We start from the raw sequence: 24220 nt of genomic DNA, 5'->3' as shown, positions 1-24220 counted from the left end.
CAAGAGAAATCGTGCATCATAATCTGTTGTCTGATGGTAGCTCCACTTTATTCAGCAGAATACCTGGGATTCATTGGCCTAGAAAATTAAAATGCTAAATTCCAAATTCTCTGCTGTTCATTCTGATGGGATGACTGTAGAGGAAATCGCATGCTTCCCTGCATCTATCATATTCACTCTGCAGAAAGATGCTTGTGGTGTTTTGTTCTGAGCTGTTATCTTGTCACCTCAGAATAATTGAGGAGCAATAGTAGAGTTTTACCACATGTCTCAACCCCAATTATCTTAAGGGGCAGCCTGTCTTGAGGCCTCAGGAGGCTTTAAACAAACGAGTTTGTTCAGCATTGCTACCAAATGTTTCCAGTTGTTCTGAATGGCTGGACGTAGAGGTGGAGAAAAAAGCCTCCTTACTGAATCTCGCCAAGATTCTGATCTAATTCTAAAAATCCCTCTGGCAACCTGATCAGAACCCTCTGTCTGCCCCCTGCTCTAGATTTATACTCAGAGACTGTATTTTCTTTGCATTTGCCCCCAAACTATGGAAAAGCATACTTCTCACAGTCCAATCTGCTCTCTCCATCGATTCTTTTTAAACTAGGCTTTAAGCTTATTTTTATTCATTGGCAGTTGAGTCTGTCTCCTTCTTTGCTCATTGTACGTCATATGGCTTTTTTGAACATGACGGTATATGTGTAACCGGTTTCTGCTTCACCCCGCCGCAACACGTCAGCCCAAAACAGACTCCTCGACTCTGCATGTGTTGTGTTTTTAAGAAGACAAGTAGTCTCTGGTTGATCGTTGCCCCTTTATGTCCTGAATGGAAACGTTGTATCAGTGCAAAGGGCTTGCCGCACATAGGGTTGCCAACTCCCTGAAAAATAAATAAGGGACACCTCGTGGCCAGGGCCGGGCAACCCAGTTGTCTTCACCCTTCCCAGTGTGGTAGCTCTTTTTTTTGTGTGTGAAATTATTTTTTAACCATTTGACTTGAATTTGATTTAAGCAGATGCATATTCTTTGTGATATGACCATATGGGAAACAAATGATCATTTAGCCATTTATTTTTTAGCTCAAAATGACAACATTAACACAGTAAAACAGGTCTCTTTCTTAAACAGAAGCCTGTCATGCTTAACTTTTGAGGATATAAGTAAATCTTTCTTTAAAAGAACTCTGTCCTGCTTAACTTAAAATTATATAAATTAATAGAAAACAATAGAACAAAAATATTCTTGTAACTGTGCACATATAGTGCATTTAGTACAGTTGGCTTCAGTTGAGGTATTATTTCAGCTTTTCTAATGCTAATCAGCTGCTCCTGTTTGTAAACCCGCTTGTTCCCATGATTATGCATCTTAACTCATCATCATTATTCATCTATGTATTACTTTTACGTATTAGTCATCTATTTGTTGTAATCATCTATCCTTGCAGTTGTTTATTACACAAAATAAGTTATATTATCACACTTCTGGCCACATAGCGCTGATATTCACTGCACATGCCCATATTAACCTTAACCAGAGGGTTTAAAAAAACAAACCAATGTTTACATACCATATCTGCTTCTGCCGTGGCCTGGTGGACAAGAAATTGGTTAAGGGTTCCCCGAGCTTTCATGCCCCTCATGTTCTTCATGTGCCCACCACTAGAAGCATGCCTATGGAAAAAGTGCGCCGGCACACAGTGCAGTGTTATCGTGCACTTTCCCAGCCAGGTGTTTTCCTTTTCCCATTCCTCCCTGTACTTTTGCAGCCTTTTTTCCTTTCTCTGAGCGAACAAACATTGCTGCTCTAATGCTGGGCTCACACTGTGCGATTTTTGGCCCATTTTGAGCCGATTTTTGAGTCGTGCGGCCGATTTGGTGATCGGCCCGATTTTGGCCTTCATCATGCATCATGTAGTATACGTGGGGTAACGAGAAGCGATTAACACATCACGACCAGCTCCCGATCATCAATCGCTCGTGAGGGTGTCAACACAGCCGCTCACGCACAAACACGTAAACGTCGGGGGAAAAGACGGAGCAGCACGGCTGTGCAGCGTGTGATCTGGACACAAGCGATGGAGGCACAACTTGTAGAACTTTAGAAAGCTCATCCGAGCCTTTTCGATGTGGCCTCACAAAATTATCACGACCACAACAACCGTGAAAATAGTTGGATCTACATGCTGCTCAATCACAGCTGCCTGATCATGTTTTTCATTAGCAATTTAGCAAAGTTGATGGTGGTGGTGTGTCTGTGTGAGTGAAAGACAGAGAGAGCGAGCGACAGAATTTCTGTTATAACCTTCATTTTATGGACGCACAGTGTGAGCACTCAGGTCGCATCAGAGCATCGGGCGGTATAGTGTGAGACCTGCATCGTGACCTATGAACTTCTAACCCCTGCGAGTCAATCGTGCAGTTTGAAAATCGCACAGTGTCTGCCCAGCTTTAGGTGTACTGTCATCCGAGACTTGCACCGCAGTGTCGGCGTTTGTTTCCCTGTTGGCCATGCTTGTTGTTGTGGTCATCTGTTGTCTTCTGGTATTTTCTCCGCAAGCGACCTTTCCTCGACCAATGAGATGAGCGGTAATCTGACTTGTCATACTCGAATTGTCATAAGTGTGCTGTCAGCTCATTGGTCACAAAGCAGGAGAGGGGCTGGGAATTATGCTTTCAAACAAAGCGTTAATTCCATAAACATTTATAGACTACTTTTGATTCTCACTGTATTACGGGACAAAGCGCGTCCCTTATTAGCTCAATACGGGACAATTCCGTTTTTTAAGGGACGGTTGGCAACCCTAGCCGCACACCACTCACACAGTATTAGCATTCTGCTTTAGCATTCTGCTTTAGCATACAGTTTTACACAATTTTAAACAAATGAAAAGTACGCTGTTTCCCCATTACACTGACATTTGTGGCAAGTGGAATAATACCACAGAAACACTGTTACATATGTGCTATGGCTGGAATTGCAATGTGTTTGAGGAGCGGACCCAAGAGCAGATGAACAAGAGACAAAACTGAGGAGTAACAAAAAGCGTTTATTTAGGCTGATGGGAAACACAAAAGGCAAAGGTGAACAGAGGCGAAACTAAACTATAACTGATGCTGGACAAAGGGAAATAGGGTAATGAGGAAAGTGCAGACGTCTGGGGAAACACAGCTGACACAAATGAACATGAATCCACAGGGCAAGCAAAACTAAACACACTGAACATGGAAACACAAGACTTTAAAAATAAAACAGGAAACATGGAGAGACGTAAAGAAGAGACAGAAAGAGGGAGGGAGCGACTTAAACACACGGGAGATGGAAAAAGGGAACGAGACATGACGGCTGCAGAAACATACACGGATACACATGACAGACAGTGGAGACATGGAACAGAGCCCGGAGACGAGACAAGTAAACAGGAAAGGGAGACAAGAGACCTAACCGAGACAATGTGGAGACAAATAAAACTAAACATACAGCCAAAGAAACAAATAACTAATAGTAACTAACAGAAAATTAAAACATTCCAAATGAATAATTCACAAAAAGACAACGACCTCAAAAATGCTGGATCACAGACCCCTCACAATATGTTTAGCCTAACACGTATTTTGCAAATTTCTGTTTATCCCCTTGTTTATTTTTATCCATGTTTTTGTGCACCGTTTTGGCCAATGTGTGATTTTTTAAATGTGCTTTATAACTGACTCTCCTCAGCTGAACCAGCTGACTGACAATGTCTGGTTCTGCCGGAGGTTTCTTCCTGTTAAAAGGGAGTTTTTCCTTCCCACTGTTGCCAAAGTGCTGCTCATAGGGGGTCATATGATTGTTGGGTTTTTTTCTCTGTATCTATGAAGCGCCTTGAGGCGACTTATGTTGTGATTTGGCGCTATATAAATAAAATTGAATTGAATTGAATTGAATTAATTTTCTTATTCATAAAGTCACTTTCAAAGTACATAGTGGAGAAAATTAATTTGTAGAAGATTTATTTTTACAAACACTGAAATAAGGATGGTGACAGCTATTATATCATCGATTTATTATTTATGTGTTAAACAGTCACACTGATGTAACAGATCTTGAAAATTATTTATTTAAATGTATTTAAAACGATGTTTTAAAAGCAGCTGCCGACAATCTGTTGGTAATCTGATTACATTTCATGCTGAAATGTAATTGATGTCAAACAACATTGTGAAGGTTCAAATTCTGAGAGGATTCAGCTCGGATCATTTCCCAGCTCATCCTGTCTGGATCCATTTTGGATCCATTCATAGTGGCTTTATTTTTTTAAACTGAGCTGAGGGTGGATCCGCCCACAGTCTGATGTTATCTGGGTAACTTCTCTCCCAGGACCATTAGTTTCTCCACATTCTGTCATATCAGGTTACACCTGAGTGATTAGATTTAAAATCAAATGTAAAATTAGCCTTTTGATCTGATCAAAGATCAAGCTAGCTAAATGATACATGAACATTAAACTAAATTGATATATTACAGATAGGGGTGCAACGATACACAAAATTCACGGTTCGGTTCGATACTTTGGTGTCACGGTTCGATATTTTTTCGATACAAAATAATGTTCATGCCTTTTTAATTTGTCATTTATTAAAATTCTAAATATATATTTGAACTCAAAAGTAGTTTTTAAATTTAATGTTGTTGAAACAACAAAGTAATAAAAAAATCTATCTGATGGAGAAATCACTCATCTTTGGAAAAGAGAGTTTATTACAGAGAAATGTCTCTTTCCAAAATAAAAGCTATACTATACGCTTCTTCTGGGCTATATTCTCAGCAGCATATGAAACATATCAGGTCCCCATAAGGAGAATCCTGTGCTAACGGCTGTCTAAATGACTCGGCTAAAGTTAGTAGCATGCGTGCTTGTTGTTTTTGTCTGCTTCCACTTGTCTTTGCACTAGGATGCTGTCGGAGTAAATGTGCAGTCATATTCGTTGTGTTCCCACTAGTGCTGTCAGCGTTAATCTGAAATGACGTTAACGCCACAACACAGCAAATCTCCATTAAAGAGCTACCCTTGATCGCCCCGTGCGTGGGGCTGGACGGCGTCAACACGTTAACGAGCTAACTGCGCTAACACACTAGCTCCCACCAATGTAATTGAGCATTGCGTGGCACATCCAACATACTGTTTTACTTTAGTCCATGACGCGCTTACCTTCAGGGTCATACGTCACATGAAGACCAAAATAGTTCCAAACGCCAGATCTGAATGAGGGTGGGGGAGGTTCAATTTGCCATGTTGCAACGAGCTTAGCTCCTGTCTCGCTAGCTTGCCCTGCGCTCAGTGAATCTGCGTTCGACTACTCCGCCTAGGCTGCACTGTGAGCGCAGATCCACTGAGCACTCAACACAGACAGCATCGTCAGAAGGAAAGTTGATAAAATAAATTAAAAATTTTGTATTGTTCGATATATATGCGTACCGAACCGAAAGCACTGTATCGAACGGTTCAATATCGATACGAGTATCGTTGCACCCCTAATTACAGATTCAACTTTAATTCATCTATGATGATGGCAAAGTGGCACAAACTGATTAAAATTCTTCTTCGTTCCTCCTGTCATTATATTATGGTCAGCACTTAACTCAGGGTGAACACACTCAGAGCTGATTGAACTTACTCTGATTAGCTGTTTTTTACATTTAACCTTTTGCATTGTCTATATCAGCGGTCCCCAACCGCGCCACGGACCGGATTATGTCCGACAATATTTGCAACGACTGGCCTTTAGGTTGTCGCAGATAAATACAACAAAATAAAACAAGTACCGGTACCAAAAAAAGAAAGAAGATTTATTCATAACACACAGGAAAAGACCCAGGGAAACCGAGTTAACTATGTAAAAAAATAATGATAAAAAATAATAAAAACCCTGAAAACCATACATTTCACACCCGAGCCTCAACTCGTGGCCTGGTACCGGTGCGTGGCCCGGGGGTTGGGGACAGCTGGTCTATATTGTCTGTTTTGGTACCTAATGTTTTGTTTATTTTAACCTGAATGTTCCGCCCTTTGTGACTACCTGTCTATGAAAAGTGCTTGATAAATTAGCTTTACTTACTACTGTTCTGGAACAGGAAACGCAGAGTTTCCAAATCAAAGTTAATCAGCTCAGAGTTTATTTTTAATTCTGAGTTGGTTGAACATGCTTCCTTTAACAGGGCCCAGGTCATGTGTGTTCGTGTAATTTTGTTAATTTGATCGTTAGAAATAGGTGTTTTAAGTAAGAAGTTTGTCCTATTTCTTTTTGCTAGAGACAGAATTCTTACTGTAGCCCCATCAAGGCAGTCGAATGCTCTTTTCCAACAGTATCAGAGTAGCTGAAAATAATCCAAAAGCCTAGTTTTTGTGCTTTATTGTATATGAGATTGCAGATTTTAAAGTTCTATATGAATAAAGCTGATTTGGCTTGGCTGCAGCGAGGTTTTTCTTTCGGGATGCGGAGCTCAAACACCAGCTGGGTTGGTAAACAGCAATTTGATGTATTGAATTTACTGGTGTCAGTAAACTCCATACAGCAAGGTTAGCTACAGATTTCAGTTATTCACCCCACCTCCTTCAGAGCCAATAGTATGCAGACTCAACATATCTACTTCTCTCAGGGTTCTCAGGTGCTCAGCTGCTCAAACTGCTCTCTGCCAGTGAGGATTGACAACTTTGTTTTGGAATCCATCATGAGGGCTGGTGAGACACACCCACTTATACAGTGGTGCAGACCAACAACAGCAGTGTCGCAGTCCAGTTCCAGAAAGATTCTAGTTTGTGTTTTAATGCAAAGGAACCAAACACTGAATGTTTTATTCTTGTATTGCTATATACATTTGCTGTCAATGAGCTGCTTTTGAAGCCATTTTATCGTTGACATGTGAGCAATCAATGAAAATCATTTGGTAACCATGGTAACGGAACTGTGGAGCAGGTGTAATGGGTTGTTCATGATAACGAGCATTGACCTCCTTTCTCTGACTGACTCAAATAGAGAGTAGAGTAGAATAGAATAGAATAGAATAATCCTTTGGTTGTCCCACAACACACAGAACAGAAACATACACAATTTTTACATATTTACATCAAGGACAATGCCTCCTCAAATGTCTCAAACATATGGGATTAGGATGTGAGCATAACCTCTTCAGTCATTTACAGTCATTCAACCTACAATTTGTTTGTTAATCTGCTTCTGTCTATTTATACCATGCAGTGGATTTGATTCTTACAGTAACACCTATACATACATATATTTACCAATCTACAGTGAAGAAAATCATTATTTGACCCCCGCCGAATTTGTACATTTGCCCATGCTCATGAGGTCTGCATACATCTCAAGAGGGGTTTTTGCCTCCACACTCTCACAGTCCTGGCATGCTGCCTAAACAGATGAGACATGATTAGATAATGATTATCGGCTATTGACCATCCACCCGTGGTATCTCCCCCTGAACCCACTGCCACGTCCCTCCTCTGCAGCTGAGCTGCAAACTACACCCTGCGACCCATCGTCTGACATAAACGTTATTTATAGTGTGTCTGTCTGAGTACAGTTTTTGGTTGGACAGAGGGGGAAGAGGGGTCCTCTACCTAGGGCTGTGCGATATGACCAAAACCTCATATCCCGATATAAGACATCTATTGTCCGATAACGATATAAATCACAAAAATGTAACATTTTCTGTCAATTCTGTGAAACTCGGGCAGCTCGACTTGCGTGAAGTGTTTCCAGCTGCGCGTCGTGTAGCTGGAGTCCAGTGTTTTAACCGATGCATGAAACGATACATTTTTAGACATAAGTTGTAACGGCCGCCGTTTTCTTTGTGAGTATTTATTACACGGCGTGCTGCGGGGAGAAGCCTGTTCTAACGTTTGAGTCCAAGGTTTTTTTTGTAGCACCTGGCGGCTCTTTTTTACTTCTCATCCGTAAATAATCTACTCTTTCACGTGATTCAGTTTATTTTGAAAAGTCTCAACAGGATCTTGAGCTTTATTGTGAAAGGTTTATGTGGAACATAAACAAGCGGACAGGCGATGGTGTTACCGTCATTGTTGCTAACGACAACGCATAAAAACAGGCGCTTGTCCGTCTGTAGTGTGGTTATATTAAATATAAGAGAAAGAGAGAACTTTAAGAAATTAATATAGCCACTACAGTGTCCATCAACTCTATGAAAAAATATAACCATAAACAGTTTATTTTGCGACACCATGAAACAAACAATAGCGTAAAATGAAACGATACTTATTTTCCACCCTGATTTACGAATAAATTCTTTACAAATCCTACCATGTGGATTCATGGATTTTTTTTTCACATTCTGTCTCTCACAGTTGAAGTGTACCTCTGGTGCAAATTACTGACCTCTGTCATCATTTTAAGTGGGGGAACTTGCACAATCGGTGGCTGACTAAATACTTTTTTGCCCCACTGTATCGTTATATCGAACAGCCCTACCTCTACCCTTTGTAAAAAAATAGCCACAAAGCATAATGTTTCTACCTCCATGCTTGACTGCGAGGATGTTCTTTGGGTCATACATTTTGTTTCCTTCAAACATAGCAGGTCAAGCTAATGTCAAAGAGCTCGATTTTGCTTATAGCCCTTTCTCCCAAGGCTTTTCTGCATCATTTGGATGTTCACTGGAAAACCCAAGCGTCAAGATTTTGTTTCTTTATTATCAGTTCACAGTACTGGACATACAAGGGAATCCCTGGACTCTTTTTGTCTCAACATAGTATTAAAAGACACTAAAAGGAATATCTTTAAAAAAAAATCAAGCATATGTACAATAGTGCAAATATAGTAACATGACACAGTAACATATGTACATGGACATATAATATATGTCCATACATCAAGTCATTCTCTTACGCTTATCCATTTCAAGATCAGGGGGGAGCTGGAGGCTTTTCCAGCTGAGGCAGGGTACTGTACACCTTGTACAGTCAGACAGCTATTCATACCCCTTCACACCAATGGGCAATCTAGACTCACCAATTAACCTAATCACACTATTTGCATGTTTTGGAGTACACAGAGAGAGCCCATATAAACATGGGGAGAATATGCAAACCCAAGGTCCTAGCCAGATGTTGGAATATAATCCAAGACCATCTTGTTGTGATCCAGCAGTGCTAGCCACACCACTGTGCTGCCCTGTACTATACATATAAATAATATACATAATATAAATAAATGATGCTGCTTGTGAGCACAGCTTCTCCTGATCACTTGGTGAATAAAGCTGTTCAACAGTCTAGTGGAACGAGCCTAGAGGCTGTGGTACTTGCTCCCCGAAGGCAGGAGACTGAGGAAGGACTGCGAGGGATGAGCTGCTGATGGCTCTATGGGTGAGGCAGACGGTAAAAATGTCCATATCAAAAGGAAAAGGGTCACCGATGATGTCTTCTGGCAGGAGGTTGTGCAGGCTCCGTACCACACAGTGATAAGCCAGTAAGAACCCTCTCAGTGGTTCCCCAGTAGAATAGTGGGAGGTGGGACTCGTGCGCTTCTCAATTCACATAGGAAGCAGAGGTGAGTTGTTTTTTTTTTTTTTTTTTTTATTTATTCAAATCAGGCAACAAAGTATATATCTCATTTACATTGACATAGTTTTTTTTAGCAGAGGTGAGTTTAAGCGTTTTTGGTCAGTGGTGTCATCGAACTAGGAGAGGTCCTCAGGATATGCAATCCCAGGAATTTGGTGCTTGAATTAACTGCCTTGATTTAAAGTGATTATTGTTTCTATAACGGTTGACCAGATGGCTCCCCTCATTCCTGTTGTTGGCTTCATCATTGTTTATGGTAAAAACATCCCAGTCCCACTGTCTGCAAAGCTGACAGTGGGATTGGTGCTGTAGGTTGATACACAGTCATGAGCCAGTAGCGTGAAGAACAGTGAGCACACACCCTTGTTGAGACCAGTGCTCAGTGTGATGGTCTTGAAGGTGTTATTGTCTTGGTTTTGAGTCACAATCCAAATGATTGTGTTGAATGCTGAACTGAAACTGAAACACCATCTGCACATGAGAGTTCTTTGTATTCAGGTGGGTGAGGGCAGAATGGAGAGCAGCGGAGATGGTGTTTGATATGTTGTCTGTTCCACCTGTCTTACGTGGTTAATCCTGCAGAGGGTCCTTTTCACAGTATCTGGGGTCAGACACATTACCTATTTACCTGTTAGGGAGTGGTCTTCTGTGCCAGTTTGTTGTATGGTGTTCCAAAGTGCCCAAAGAAGTCAATTAGGGACTCTTCATTTCTTAGTAAGTGAGCAAATTTTAAATTCAGCAGGGGACCAAATCATTATCTGTTGGTACGCTTACTCATGTGTTAATCAGAGATGGGCAGTAACGCGTTACTTGTAACGCGTTACTGTAATCTGATTACTTTCTTCAAGTAACGAGTAAAGTAAGGGATTACTATTGTAAAAACGGTAATTAGATTACCGTTACTTTCCCGTAGGAACGCTGCGTTACTGCGTTACTAAAACCGTGATTTTTTGCGAGAATGTCTCATGACAGTGACGTAAGCGAGTGCGCCGTTAGTGACAACAGCTGTGTGCAGATCAACAGTGCATCACATATCGAGTGCAGAGAGAGTATGAGCGTGCAGCGTTTAAAGCGTGGAAGTACTGACCTTACTTTGAGTTTGATTCCATAAAAAGTGACAAAAACATTAGTGTCCGCTGTGCGTGGGAAGAAAACTTCTTTTTACAGCGAAAAAAACCCCTAAACTTCCAACAAGCACCGAGTAGCTACGACGTAATGGGAAACTCACAGAGAAACTCACGGATTCTTCCACTGACCGCGGCACACCTGCACCAGGGTAAACCTCCGCCTGCCCCACTCCTGCTTTACAGGTGAAAATAGAGCAACAGGACCGCTGAGTCTTTGACTTTATTTATTTTCTGCTGTGTTTTACTTGCATCTATTTGAAAGACTGAGTGTAAACACAAAAAATATTTTATTTTATGTTCTGGAATGTGCAGAAAATAAGTTTAAATGTTAAACTAATTTATTCAACTCAGAGAATGTTGCATATAATTAAATTTTTGCTTGATGCATGAAGTTAAAAGATTAAAACTAATAAAACAAGTTTTAAAAAGAGACTTTTCCATTTGATTACATTTTGTATGATGGATTATGCAGAAAAAGTAGAATTGGGCTGAAAGATCTATCGCTTTATCAGCTCTTCAGGTTGTAAATCGTGTTTTTAAAAAGTAACTAAGTAACTAAGTAATTAATTACTTTTGAAAATAAGTAATCAGTAAAGTAACGGGATTACATTTTTGGGGAAGTAATCAGTAATTAGTTACTGATTACTTTTTTCAAGTAACTTGACCAACACTGGTGTTTAAGTGTTGTGGTTGAGGTGTCGTATGGCTTGGTGGTAAAAACTGTTTTTGAGTCTTGTAGTCCGAGCAGACAGGCTCCTGTAACATCTGCCAGATGGTAACAAGGAGAACAGCTGATGTGCGGGGTGGCTGTGGTCCTTGATGATGCTGTGTGCTTTACGGAGGCATTGCTGGAGATAAATGTACTGAATGGCAGGAAGCCTCGTGCCAGTGATGTGCTCTGCTGCCTTCACCACCCTCTGTAGTGATTTACGGCTGCTGGCAGAGCAGCTTCTGTACCAAACTGTAATGTAGCTCGTCAGCAAGCTCTCGATCGCACACCTGTAGAAATTTGAGGTGATGTTGGCGTTCATGCCAAACTTCCGCAGCCTCCTCGGGAAGTAAAGCCGCTGGCGAGCTTTCCTGATAGCAGTGTCTGTGTGAAGGGTCCAGGAGAAGTCCTCGGTGATGTTGACTCCAAGGAACTTGAAGCTGCTGACCCTTTCGACCTTGACACCGTTGATGTGGATGGGCTGGTGTTCTCTGACTGGTCGTTTCCGGTAGTCCACTATCATCTCTCTAGTTTTGCTGATGTTGAGAGTCAGGTTATTTTCCAGGCACCACTCGTACAGCCCCATCACCTCCTCTCTATAGGCCATCTCATCGTTGCCTGTGATGAGGCCCATGATGGTTGTGTCATCCGCAAACTTGATGATGATGTTGGACTCTTGTTTAGCAACACAGTCGTGTGTGAACAGGGAATATAGGAGGGGGCTAAGCACACAACCCTGTGGCGTTCCTGTGTTTAGGACGAGTGGTGAGGAGGTGTGCTTACCAACTCTCACCACCTGGGGCCTGTTTGTGAGGAAGTTTAGAATCCATCTGCAGATCGGTGTTCCCAGCCCAAGGTCGACGAGCTTCGTGGCAAGTTTTGAGGGGATGATGGTGTTAAATGCCGAGCTGTAGTCGATGAAGAGCATCCTTGCATATGTATTCCCTTTCTCCAGGTGAGTGAGGGTGGTGTGCGTTGCCAGGGCGATGGCATCCTCCGTGGCTCTGTTTGTCCGATAGGCAAACTGAAGAGGGTCCAGTGTGTCAGGAAGGGAGGAGCAGATATGACCTTTGACCAGCCGCTTCAGGCACTTCATGATGACGGATGTCAGTGCAACAGGACGGTAGTCATTCAGACAGGAGACCACTGATTTTTTGGGAACATGAATGATGGTGGATGCTTTGAGGGACGTGGGGACCACTGACTGCCTCAGGGAGAGGTTGAAGATGTTGGTGAACACCTCTGCCAGCTGGTTGGCGCATGCTCTGAGAAGCCGGCCTGGGATGCCGTCCGGTCCTGGAGCTTTGTGAGGATTGACCTTTTTAAAGGTCCATCTCACAGCTTCTGTTTTCAGAGTTAAAGTTGCAGCCTCACTGTCCTCCTGAGGGTAGAGGATCTGCTCTCTGTTGTCTGCGTCAAAACGAGCATAGAAGTTGTTGAGCTCGTCTGCGAGAGATCCAGCGGGCTGAACACTGACTGTGTTGACCTTCTTGTAGTCAGTGATGCAGCGCAGTCCATCCCACAGTCGCCTGGTGTCAAAGCTGTGGTAGCTGGACTCCATTTTGTCCCTGTAGTCCTTTCTGGCCTTTTTTATGGACTTTCGGAGGTTGTACCTGGCTGCTTTATATGCATCAGCATCCCCGGAGTTAAAGGCAGAGGTCCGCACTTTTAGCTTGGCACAAACAGCTTTATTTACCCAGGGCTTCTGATTGGATATATGCGGACTGTGGTTTTTGTGATCATCCATGCACTTTCCAATATTATATATCCAAGATTAGTGTTTCGAGTGAATGCTACATAATTATCTCAGGTGAAGTGAGAGTGAAATTTCTATTGTAGTTTCTCCAGCATTTTTTTTTAAATTGAAAATAGAATAGAATAGAATTCAACTTTATTGTCATTGCACATGTCACAGGTACAGGGCAACGAAATGCAGTTTGCATCCATCCAGAAGTGCTTTAGCCATGATATAGATATATTACAATATATATTAGCAATAATATAGATATGTGAGTATATTACAGAAATGGGTCTATTATGGTATGTTATAATGTACACGGTATGAAGTATGTTATGAATATTCTATAACTATAAGTATGTACAGGCTGTAGTGAGTACAAGCTATGTACAGGATATAAATATGAAATAAAAAAAACTATACAGAAGATGAGATATACAGTTATACAGAGATGTGAACTATGCAGGTTATAAACAGTTGTAGGGTTAAAAATTATCGTATGTACAGAATGATTATTTACACAGAGCTATACAGTAGTGCAGTTAAGATAAGTGAGATATGTGGATAATTTCTACAGAGGCTGTATAAAGTGCTGGTGGTTGTGAGTGGTGGTTCAGTCCATGTTATCATTGCTACCACACTGTGACTAAGAATAGAACACAGTCCTGGTAGTTTCCTGCAAAAGTACACAACATGTTTATCTGTTCAAGACTTTTCTGTTGCTATAGCACACTAAGTGGCTGTTTCAGGCCAGTTTCCACCTTTACAGTGGCAAAAAACGTTTTTATTATTTACTATTTTAGGCCTATTCTGTACTACTGAGTTGGTCTGTTTTGTGTTTTTTTGTTTTTGTTTTTGTTTTGTTTTTTAATTTTGCTCAGTTTATAATAAAGCTCAGTTGCTCAGGTTGTGTTTCATGTAAGACTGACAAAGCTGTGACACCATGAGTGCAGTAGGTTCCTTGCTTCACGGCTGACCCCTCACTGCAATTGTGAATTTGCTGTTGGAAATTAAAACCACAAGTAAATAATCCGTTGTGTGGCTTCACACTTTATAGCTTTAAATAATGTTTAATGATTCATCCAGTCCCTTTTCTTTACAGGCTGCGAGAGTGACTTTTGGGGTCCACACTGCAGTAACCGCTGTCAGTGCCGCAACGGTGCCAAATGTAACCCAATCACAGGAGCATGTGTCTGCACTGATGGCTACCAGGGCTGGCGCTGTGAGGAGCCCTGTGACCCCAAATTCTATGGCAAAGACTGCCTGCTGGAGTGCCAGTGCCTTAATGGCGCTACCTGCCATCACCAGACTGGCGAGTGCCTCTGTGCACCTGGATACACTGGGGCCTTGTGAGTTGAGTAACATTAAATAGGGCTGCATGTCTTTCAATATGACAAACAGCATTTGACTGTTTTAAATGCGTATGATTTTTTTAAACAGTTACAAATCTGAATATTAGCATACAAAGCAGTATAACATATCCACATTTTCTACACATTTCTATTTCAGTCTAGTCTAAACGTAAAAACAATGCTTTGGTGTCCATACTTTCAAATTTGGGCAGAAAATTATGTAGCAGCATTACAATCTACACTACCAATCAAAAGTGTGGGCACACCTTCCCATTTAATATATTTTCATGACTATTTACATTGTCGATTCTCATTGAAGGCATCAAGACTATGGATGAACACATATGGAATTATGTGGTAAACAAGAAAGTGTGAAATAACTCAAAAAATAACTCTTCAAAAAAGCTACCCTTTGCTTTGATTACTGCTTTGCACACTCTTGGCATTCTCTCAATGGATTCTCTCCAGCTGCACCATTGCACACAAAAAGGCACTTCATGGGGTCATTAATATGGTCCAAAAAAATCACTGGACATCCTCTTCCCTCCCTGAAGGACCTGTACAGCACTCACTGTCTCAAAAGGGCATGCAGCATCCTACTGGACTGTACACAGCCAGGACACCGGGTGTTGAAGCTGCTGCCATCTGGCAGGAGATTCATGCTGCTGAGGTCGCAGACAAACAGACTCGAGGACAGATTTTACAACAGGGCAATGCTACGAGCTGACCTGATTGGCTACTTCGTTGGACTTTTTGGGGGAAAAATAATAATGTGCAATAAACATTCACTTACTGTTTTTGCCCGTACCTTTCTTGCACTTTTTTTAAAGCCACTTTAAAGTCCACTGTGTTGTGTTTTGTTGTGTTGACTTGTGCTGATATGGGACAGTTTCCAATTTCACTGAACTATTGTAGTAAGTAAGACTGTGCAATGACAAAAAAAAGCGTCATCTTATCTTATGAGGTCGTCACCTGAAATGGTTTTCCAACAGTCTTGAAGGAGTTCCCAGAAATGCTGAGCTCTTGTTGGCACTTTTGCCTTCACTCTGCGGTCCCTCTCATCCCAAACCATCTCCATTGGGTTTAGGTCAGGTGACTGTGGAGGCCGGGCAGCACTCCATCACTCTCCTTCTTGGTCAAATAGCCCTCACACAGCCCGGAGGTGAAGAATAAATGATGGTCCAACTAAACGCAAACTGGATGCGATGGCATGTTGCTGCAGGATGCTGTGGTACCCATGCTGGTTCAGTGTGCCTCCAGTTTTGAATAAATCCTCAACAGTGTCAGCAGCAAAGCACCCCCACACCATCACACCTCCTCAGTGCTTCATGTTGGGAACCATGGGTGTAGAGATCATCTGGTCACTTTTTTGGCGTCGCACAAAGACACGATCGGTGGAATCAAAGATCTCAAATTTGGACCAGACCAAAGCACAGATTTCCACTGGTCTAAAGTCCATTCCTTGTGTTTCTTGGCCCAAACAAATCTCTTCTGCTTGTTGCTTTTCCTTAGGTCATTGAATAGAAAGTGATATTTTTCAGTGTTTCAATTTCACGTGGTCTCCTCTGAACAGTTGATGTAAAGATGTGTCTGCTAGTGGAACTCTGTGTGCCATTGATCTGTGCTCTAGTCTCAGGTGCTGTTACCTCAGCACCAGAAGTGACTCTTGGTCTTCCTTTCCTGGGGCGGTCCTCATGTGAGCCACTTTTATTGTAGCTCTTGATGGTTTTTGTGACTGTACTTGGAGACACATTCAAAGTTTTTGCAATTTTTCAGACTGACTGTCATTTCGTAATATGAATTCTAGCATTTGTCAAATAGAGCTGTCAGCTGTGTACCAACCTGACTTCTGCACAACACAACTGATGGTCCCAACCCCATTAGGAAGGCAAGAAACTCCACAAATGAACCCTGACAAGCCACAGCTGTGAAGTGAAAACCATTTCAGGGGACTGCATCATGAAGCTCATTGAGAGAAGACCAAGGGTTTGCAGCCATAGACCCGATATGTATCATCCTTACATTAAGACCAGATGAGGCTTCGGCAAACAGTATCTGGTTCATCCAGGTCAGCTGCATCTCAGGTCCTGTGTTATTGGATTGTTTCCTATTTCTGGAGGACATGACTTTCAGTTATTGTTCATCTTTAGGCCTGCCATTTCTTCTTTTATCATTGACTTGTTCAGATTCCTCAGTCTCTTAAGGACACATTGCACACAATGCTGAGATAATTTTTGGCCAGCAGCCCTTTGAGAATCACCTTGTTGGTGATTGTTTGCCTTCTCTCTTTTCTCTGTGTCATTGTAGGGTCTTTACCTTACAGTTTAAAGCACTTTGAGGCAACTGTTCACAATTGAATTGAATTGTCAGATTGTGTTATCTTTGTTATAGACCACTTTAAAATAAAAAAGAAAAGAAAATTCCTCAAGCCTCGCATCGTACTGTAAATAAATTGTCATGTTCCATGTCATTAAATCGATCTGTATCATATGCTCTCATTTCCCCTTTCCAGCTTTTTTAGGATTTGCCATTAAGCTGTCAGGTATAATGATGATTTGGGAAGTCTATAAACATATCACAGCTTATTCCTGCCACTGAAAAGAAAGAATTAAGCAGACATTATTTTCTCAGATGTTTGTTAGTAAGTTTTGATATAAATATTTTCTTCAGAGTGACAACAGTTGAAATTACTTCTAGTGCTCTTCTATATTCTCTTCTGATAAACTCTTTCATAAGTTACTGAAGTAACCTAAAGTGTAGCTGTATTAACCTTCCACTTGTCTGTGTCGAACCTTTGAGCTTTGTCAGTGATTAAAAGCTTCACCGCTTGACGCGAACACCTCTTCCTGCTTTCTGTCCCTCCAGCTGTGAGGAACCTTGTCCTCCAGGTAAACATGGCCCCCTGTGTGAGCATCACTGTCCCTGTCAGAACGGTGGAACATGTCACCATGTCACTGGGGAGTGTTCCTGTCCTGCTGGCTGGATGGTGAGGACTTCATGACACATGCAAAAGCAGATAAGCATCATACAACTAATCTGCCGAAAAGAATATTTAAGGATTAGCAACAGTTAAGCGCCATGATACTGTATTATAAAATATACCTTCTTAAAAAACTTTTTTCATGCCACATTTTAAGTGACAAAAATTTATCAATCATCATTTTCTCAACATGTGGCACTGGCTGCTGGGTCACACTCTTCATTTTGTAATAGTTTGGTCAAATGTTTGTTTGTTTGTTTGTTTGTTTTTATCTGAATTAACTGCCAGGGAAATATTACAATAGCAGAAAATTCTGGTATTTTTGTGTCCTAGGCTCTGTTTTACCATTTGGGCCTAAATTATTCTGAACATGGGACCAGTGCAGTACATAAATGTTCTGCATTGGTCCTATCTTGAGCTGAAATACTGTGTCTGTGAAAGTTTTCAAGGTAAATTAGTTTCATTTATTTGCTGTATTGTAAGATTAACATTTAGCTTCACTAATTCTGCAGCAAGCCTCTCTTCTTGTAACTTGAACTTGAAAACAGGAGTGTTTCCATCTATTTGTGGTACAGTTGCCCACAGCTTTAGTCTGTTCCTGCCCCCACAGTAGTCTTTGAAAGCTTTACCAAGTGTTGCACTTTACTGTGCCACATTTTAAATTAGGAACTAGATTTTCTTATTGCAAGTTAGTTTGATTTAGTTAGTTTCAATTAACATTAAGCTATGATTTCCATGCAGCAGCCTGTTTTTATCCCGGGGTAAATATTCACATTACAAATATGTCAACCAGAGTCAGTATTTTGTCCTGCAATATGTGAAGCTCTGGGAGTGAGCGTAGGCTGTAATATATCTGTCTATTTTACACTAATGTCTTCCTGCAACAGCTCACCTCCCATGACATTTCTCTTAGTCACGTCGTCGTTTGCATCACATTGTCAGACACCAAGTACTTTTACTTTGAAGTGGGTAGTTACCACATGGGATTACATTGCAGGTATCCAGTCATAACAGTCTTGCTTACTATTTATTGGACTGATTCCAGAGATTTTTGCTCCTTGTTTTACTTTAGATGGAAAAAATGAGACATCAGAGCCTAGTTTTTCAAATAACAGAATCTACCTTTAAAGAATTGTGAAATGTAAAGTTGCATATATTAAACTATTTGTCTTAGTTTAAATTAATTTGAGGTTTTTTTTCCATAAATTCAAGTTTAAATCCAGGCCATAAACATGAACCAAGGGTTTTTCTTGGACTAGAGAAGTTTGAAACTGCTCACTGGATACTGTTGACATTACTGTCATTACCTAATTTGCTAATAATTAATATGTTTGATATGTCGCTTCCTTCCGAGACATGTTTGATGCGCATGTAAACGTGATATATTCTTCTCCATCAGGGTCCAGTGTGTGCCCAGCCATGTCCATTTGGATCTTTTGGCATTAATTGCTCCCAGGAGTGCACGTGTCGTAACGGAGGGCTATGTGACCATATCAGCGGTCAGTGCCAGTGCACAGCTGGCTACATTGGAGAAAGGTACAGCCTAAAATGATGGTTGTAAGATGAAAGTTTACTGTACTCCACGGGGAAATTGGGTGGTTGCACGTAAAAATTTTATTTGAAGACCAGCAGAGGGAGAAAAACATGAGCAACAATGATGAGCAACATGCAATAAACAGTAAATACAGTGGCCAGATACAAATACTACAGTATGGCAATACAAATTTTAACAGTTATCTTTGACTGAGTTTTTTTTAGGTTTCTTTGTGTGCGTATATTAGTCATACGCAGCATAAACCATTATAAATGAAGCATTCAGAAAGTGTTTTCATTTATTAATCTATGACCATCTTCCTGTCTTTAGTTGTTAGAAGTATTTCTAGAGAAATTGGACGAACTGATGCTAATGTTGGACTTGTTCTGTTGCTCTCTAGAGGTAAAGAGTTTGCCTAAAAAAGTTTAAGGGGGATAGCATGAAAGTATTTAATATTTTCAATAAGCAATCAAATGCTTTTCCTTTAACAAAGTGAGAGTATTCAATTCCTTTACTGTAACTATTCAAGGATTTTTATTTGGAAGATTTGACTCAGACATGCTTAACAGAATAACTTTCTGTATCAAAATAAGGGCTTTAATTCTGAAATGTTAACAAATTGTAATGGCTAATGGGCTTCCATTAAAAACTGAGGGCGTTTTTATTAACTTTAAAGCTTTCTAGCAGTAAACTAGCAGAGAAAATTCATAACTACAACGTTTTTCAAACAATGCATGCTGCCATGTTCAACATAATGTGCTCTTACTACAGCAACTTGTGGCATACAAAGCTCTCCATAGAACACACTATATATGACAAAGGATGTTCCAAATAGGCGTCATATACTCAAACATATGCACCCACTGTATAGACAGTCATTAGAAGAACTACATGCATGCTATATGGTCTTGTATGCCTGTTGACAGGCTCTGGGAAAGGATATGTGAACACCTATCGATTGTTGCTAGCTGTAGCTTGTCTTAGACTCAGAGCAGTTTGTCTTGTCCCATTTTTGTGATTGGCTTTGACGCAGCGTGCAGGTGAGCCCCAAGACTTGGGTATGGCCTGGATTTGCTGCTGGCATGGGAGGGAAGTGGGGGGTGGGGTGCACTTCAAAGGGGGTTGATATGTGTGCATGGGTGTCTTTGTGTCATTGGTGGGTGGGTATGTGTGAGTGAGTCAGTCGGTGGGTTGGGTGTGTGTGTGCGTGTCCATTTGTCCAATGTGTCCATTTCAGGCTTTGTCTCTTCAATGCCTGCAATGGACACTCATGCAGACGTTGCAGTAAGCTGCAGTACCAGGAGAGAGATTTCATTTCAAGCCAACAAAAAAGAAAATCAAAAACAAAATAAACACAGGAGTGCATTTTAAAGTGAGCCAACTTCATGGTTTGTGACGTAGAAGGACCATGGAGTGTACCTCACACCTTATTTGTTTCACCAATGTTCACATTTTGGACAGAGAGGACAGATGGTTTGAAAGAGGAGTGAAAGAAGCATCTATGTCCACTGTGAGCGACCATCTTGGAACAGCGGCGGTGGTTTACGACACCAACTCTCTGCCATCTATAATCCAGTTTTGAGATCCCTCCCCAGACGCCTTGATGCCCACTCACAGTGGTAGGTTTCATAGTGGGTTCTACACCCGTTTTCACACCTTGGCTTGTGTGATTAGGTAGAGCAGAGCTTCCCAATGTGTGAAGCCCGCCCCCTGGGTATCCCACATTCTTGATTTTTAGTTCACAAACACTTGTTGTAATTTCATTTCATTTCATTTATTTATTTATTTCACACTTGGTACAACAGATCAAACAAACCAACCACACTTTCTATCAATAAAGCACTACAACCATGTGTGAAAAATGACTAGTTAATGAGTAGTTAATGACTAACTACTGCTGACATTTTGGAGATGTGAGCTCTTTATAGAGTAAAGTTACAGTGGGATACAAATAACATCAGGCTGATCCTGTCACGATTTGTCTAAATCAGGGACGAACAGGATCCCACAGCTGTTTATGTTTTTGAACCCATTTTGCACAGAGAGGCATTTTTTGAAAAATGTATTGACAGCAATGTTGAACATTATTACAGAGGAAAAAAACAACTACATGTAAAATAATCACATCGTGACGCCTCTGCCTTTGTAAATGGAGGGACAGCAACTGCGTGTTTATATGTAAGCGTGTAAAACTGAAGATAGATTAACAGTATTTCGTCTCTATCTGCCATTCTGCAATTCATCTCAGGTAAACAATAACGTGGTGCACAGCGTGACGTGAAAAAGGCACATACCTTTGACGTCCACACGTGAACGCAAAAAAGGAGTTTAAAAAATCTCAGTTTTCGGTGATTCGAAACACCGTTTACGTGGACGAAACAGCTGCGTTTTCATAAATACCCGTGTAGGTGCGGACGCAGTGTAAAAGAGTTAGTAGTTTATTTTCTTGCTACCTGTAATTTATTGCAGATTACTTGTATTTGCTTAATTGTTTATTAAATGTTTGAGGTGTGAAATAAACAGCAATGGAGCTGTGGGGGGGAAATGTTTGGGAACCACTGAGGTAGAGGGTCATTAGGGGGTCCATTGTCCCTCTTGGGGGGAAACTCCCCCCCCCCCCAATTTTTGCGTGTGTTTTGTGTGTTATACTTGTATAACTATGCATGTGACAAATAAAGAACCTTGAACCTTGAACCTTGAATTGAACTCCCACGGGGTTTATATCTGGGACTCTCCACCATTTGACCTTAGAACTGAAGAAGCTTCTTGGATGAGAGGTGAAACGTCTTCAAGCAACTTAAAGAAGTCCAGACGCTTTTCTTTCCAAGCTCCTTAGACTACCCTGACCTGGATGACTGAGAACCTTCACAGACAACAGCTCAGACTGTATCATTGAACCCAGCCACTAAAGAATTTACTTTTTATTCTGCACCCCACAAAATGTCTTTAAGTATAGACTATAATCTTACTTCTGCTAAACTGGTTCAGTGTGTTCAATCAGCTAATATCCTCCCAAAAAGTCCATTTGATCATAATCCAATTATTAGTCAGTTTAACTTTTCCCCCACCCAGTGTAAACCGAACATATGGAGATTTAATGTTACACTTTTAGGGAACAAAGAATTTTTGACCAGTTAAGCCATAAACTGGAGGAAGTCATCAATATTTATATTGGCAGTTTTTCTTATTCAGGTTTCTTTGTATGGGCTGTCGTTAACGGTTTCTTGAGAAGCAGCTTTGCTCTTATTGTCACAGGACTGAACGCACTCAAGTGCAGACCAAGGTTTCTTTTCAAAATGAAAGTCAACAGTTTATTTACAGAAACACCAAGTGCAATATACACAACATGCAGCGGGCCGGGGTTCCAGGGATCTGTGGGAAGGAAGGAAAAAGGTCCACACACACACCTCGCCACTAATCCACTCTCAGATAATCAGGAAATGGGAACAGGTCCAGTTTACTGTACTGTAAACTGTATTTCCCTGGATCCAGGGAAAGAGTGACAAGAAGCACTGAACCGCCATCTTAAATAGTGGCCAGCTAATCAGGCAGATCAGCGGCAGGTGAGTAATTAGGCCAGGTGCATGGGCCAAGGGCGGGAGCCCGAGATGAGCTCTGCCCAGAGCTCTGACGGAGGAGAGAGACAGAAAGAGAGGGCACAATAATAATAGAAACATCTGGCCTGGCATTGAGCCAGCCAGGGAAGCACAGAGACCATGGCACTTATTACAAAAAATGCAAAGAATGTGAGATATATATATATATATATATATATATATATATATATATATATATATATATATATATATATATATAAAATATAAATTATTTAGGTATTCAAATAGTGTCCTCTGTAGCTTCTACTTTTAAGAACAATTACTCTACTATTTAAAAAAATAGAAAAGTTCAGTGCTTCCTTTACCTCCCCCAGTTGATTACTGGAAAAAACTTGACTCTTTGTTTAAGTAATTTATATGGAATAACAGCTGTTCACATATAGAGTGGACAGTGCTACAAAAAAAAAAAAAAGGCCTGCATTTGTATAGCGCTTTACTAGTCCCTAAGGACCCCAAAGCGCACACTCAGTCATCCACCCATTCACGGCAAGCTACATTGTAGCCACAGCTGCCCTGGGGCGCACTGACAGATGCAAGGCTACCGGACACTGGCGCCACCGGGCCCTCTGACCACCACCAGTAGGCAACGGGTGAAGTGTCTTACCCAAGGACACAACAACTGAGACTGTCGGAGCTCGAACCGGCAACCTTACGATTACAAGACGAACTGCCAACTCTTGAGCCACGATCGCCCCAAACAAAGACTAGAAGGAGGTTGGTTAGTACCAAAATCCAAACTATATCATTGGTCTTTTACCATACAGCACATTAGACATTGGTTGGATCCAGATCCCCCATGGTTGGAAACTGAAAAACATCTTGTAACTCCAATGAGACCGCACGATTTTCTTTTCTCAGGGTTATCATTGGGCCCATCATTTCATTATCATTTAAGATTTAAGATTTTAAGAGTACAACAATCTCAGTTTTATCTGAATGTAGAAGCAGAAACCTTGAGGTCATTCAACTCTTTATGTCTTAAAGACATAAAGCTTAGCTAATTGGTTTGTGTTATCTGGCTTCATGGACAAATAAAGTTGGGTATCATCTGTATAGCAGTAAAAGTGTATGCTGTGTTTTCTAATGATCCTGCCTAAAGGAATCAAGTTTAATGTAAACAGAATTGGTCCCAGCACAAAACTATGCTGAACTCTATAATTAACCTGAGTGTTTAAACAGGACAATTTATTTACAGGGGGCGATCGTGGCTCAAGAGTTGGGAGTTCGTCTTGTAATCGGAAGGTTGCCGGTTCGAGCCCTGGCTTGGACAGTCTCGGTCGTTGTGTCCTTGGGCAAGACACTTCACCCGTTGCCTACTGGTGGTGGTCAGAGGGCCCGGTGGCGCCAGTGTCCGGCAGCCTCGCCTCTGTCAGTGCGCCCCAGGGTGGCTGTGGCTACAATGTAGCTGCCATCACCAGTGTGTGAATGTGTGTGTGAATGGGTGGATGACTGGATATGTAAAGCGCTTTGGGGTCCTTAGGGACTAGTAAGGCGCTATATAAATACAGGCCATTTACCATTTACAGGAACAAATTGGTGTCTAATAGATAGATATGGTTCAGCCCACTGCATTGCAGTACCTTTAATACCCATAG

At 41.3% G+C, this 24220-nt stretch overlaps 1 protein-coding gene across 2 annotated transcripts in view; it reads left to right on the top strand.

Moving 5' to 3' along the window:
• The window catches only part of LOC308398145 (multiple epidermal growth factor-like domains protein 11), a 252798-nt gene that overhangs the window by 158592 nt on the left and 69986 nt on the right, over positions 1–24220 (top strand). For both annotated transcript variants that reach the window (XM_080884601.1, XM_080884600.1), the window contains exons 8-10: positions 14245–14491; positions 17360–17480; positions 18874–19010. In XM_080884601.1, coding sequence (XP_080740727.1) covers positions 14245–14491; positions 17360–17480; positions 18874–19010 — 505 coding nt within the window. The remainder of the gene's footprint in view (positions 1–14244; positions 14492–17359; positions 17481–18873; positions 19011–24220) is intronic.

This window comes from Rhamphochromis sp. 'chilingali', assembly GCF_963969265.1.
Source record: "Rhamphochromis sp. 'chilingali' genome assembly, chromosome: 6".
Lineage (NCBI taxonomy): Eukaryota > Metazoa > Chordata > Actinopteri > Cichliformes > Cichlidae > Rhamphochromis > Rhamphochromis sp. 'chilingali'.
Note: the sequence above shows the minus strand (reverse complement) of the source record. Positions and strands in the feature narration are given on the sequence as shown.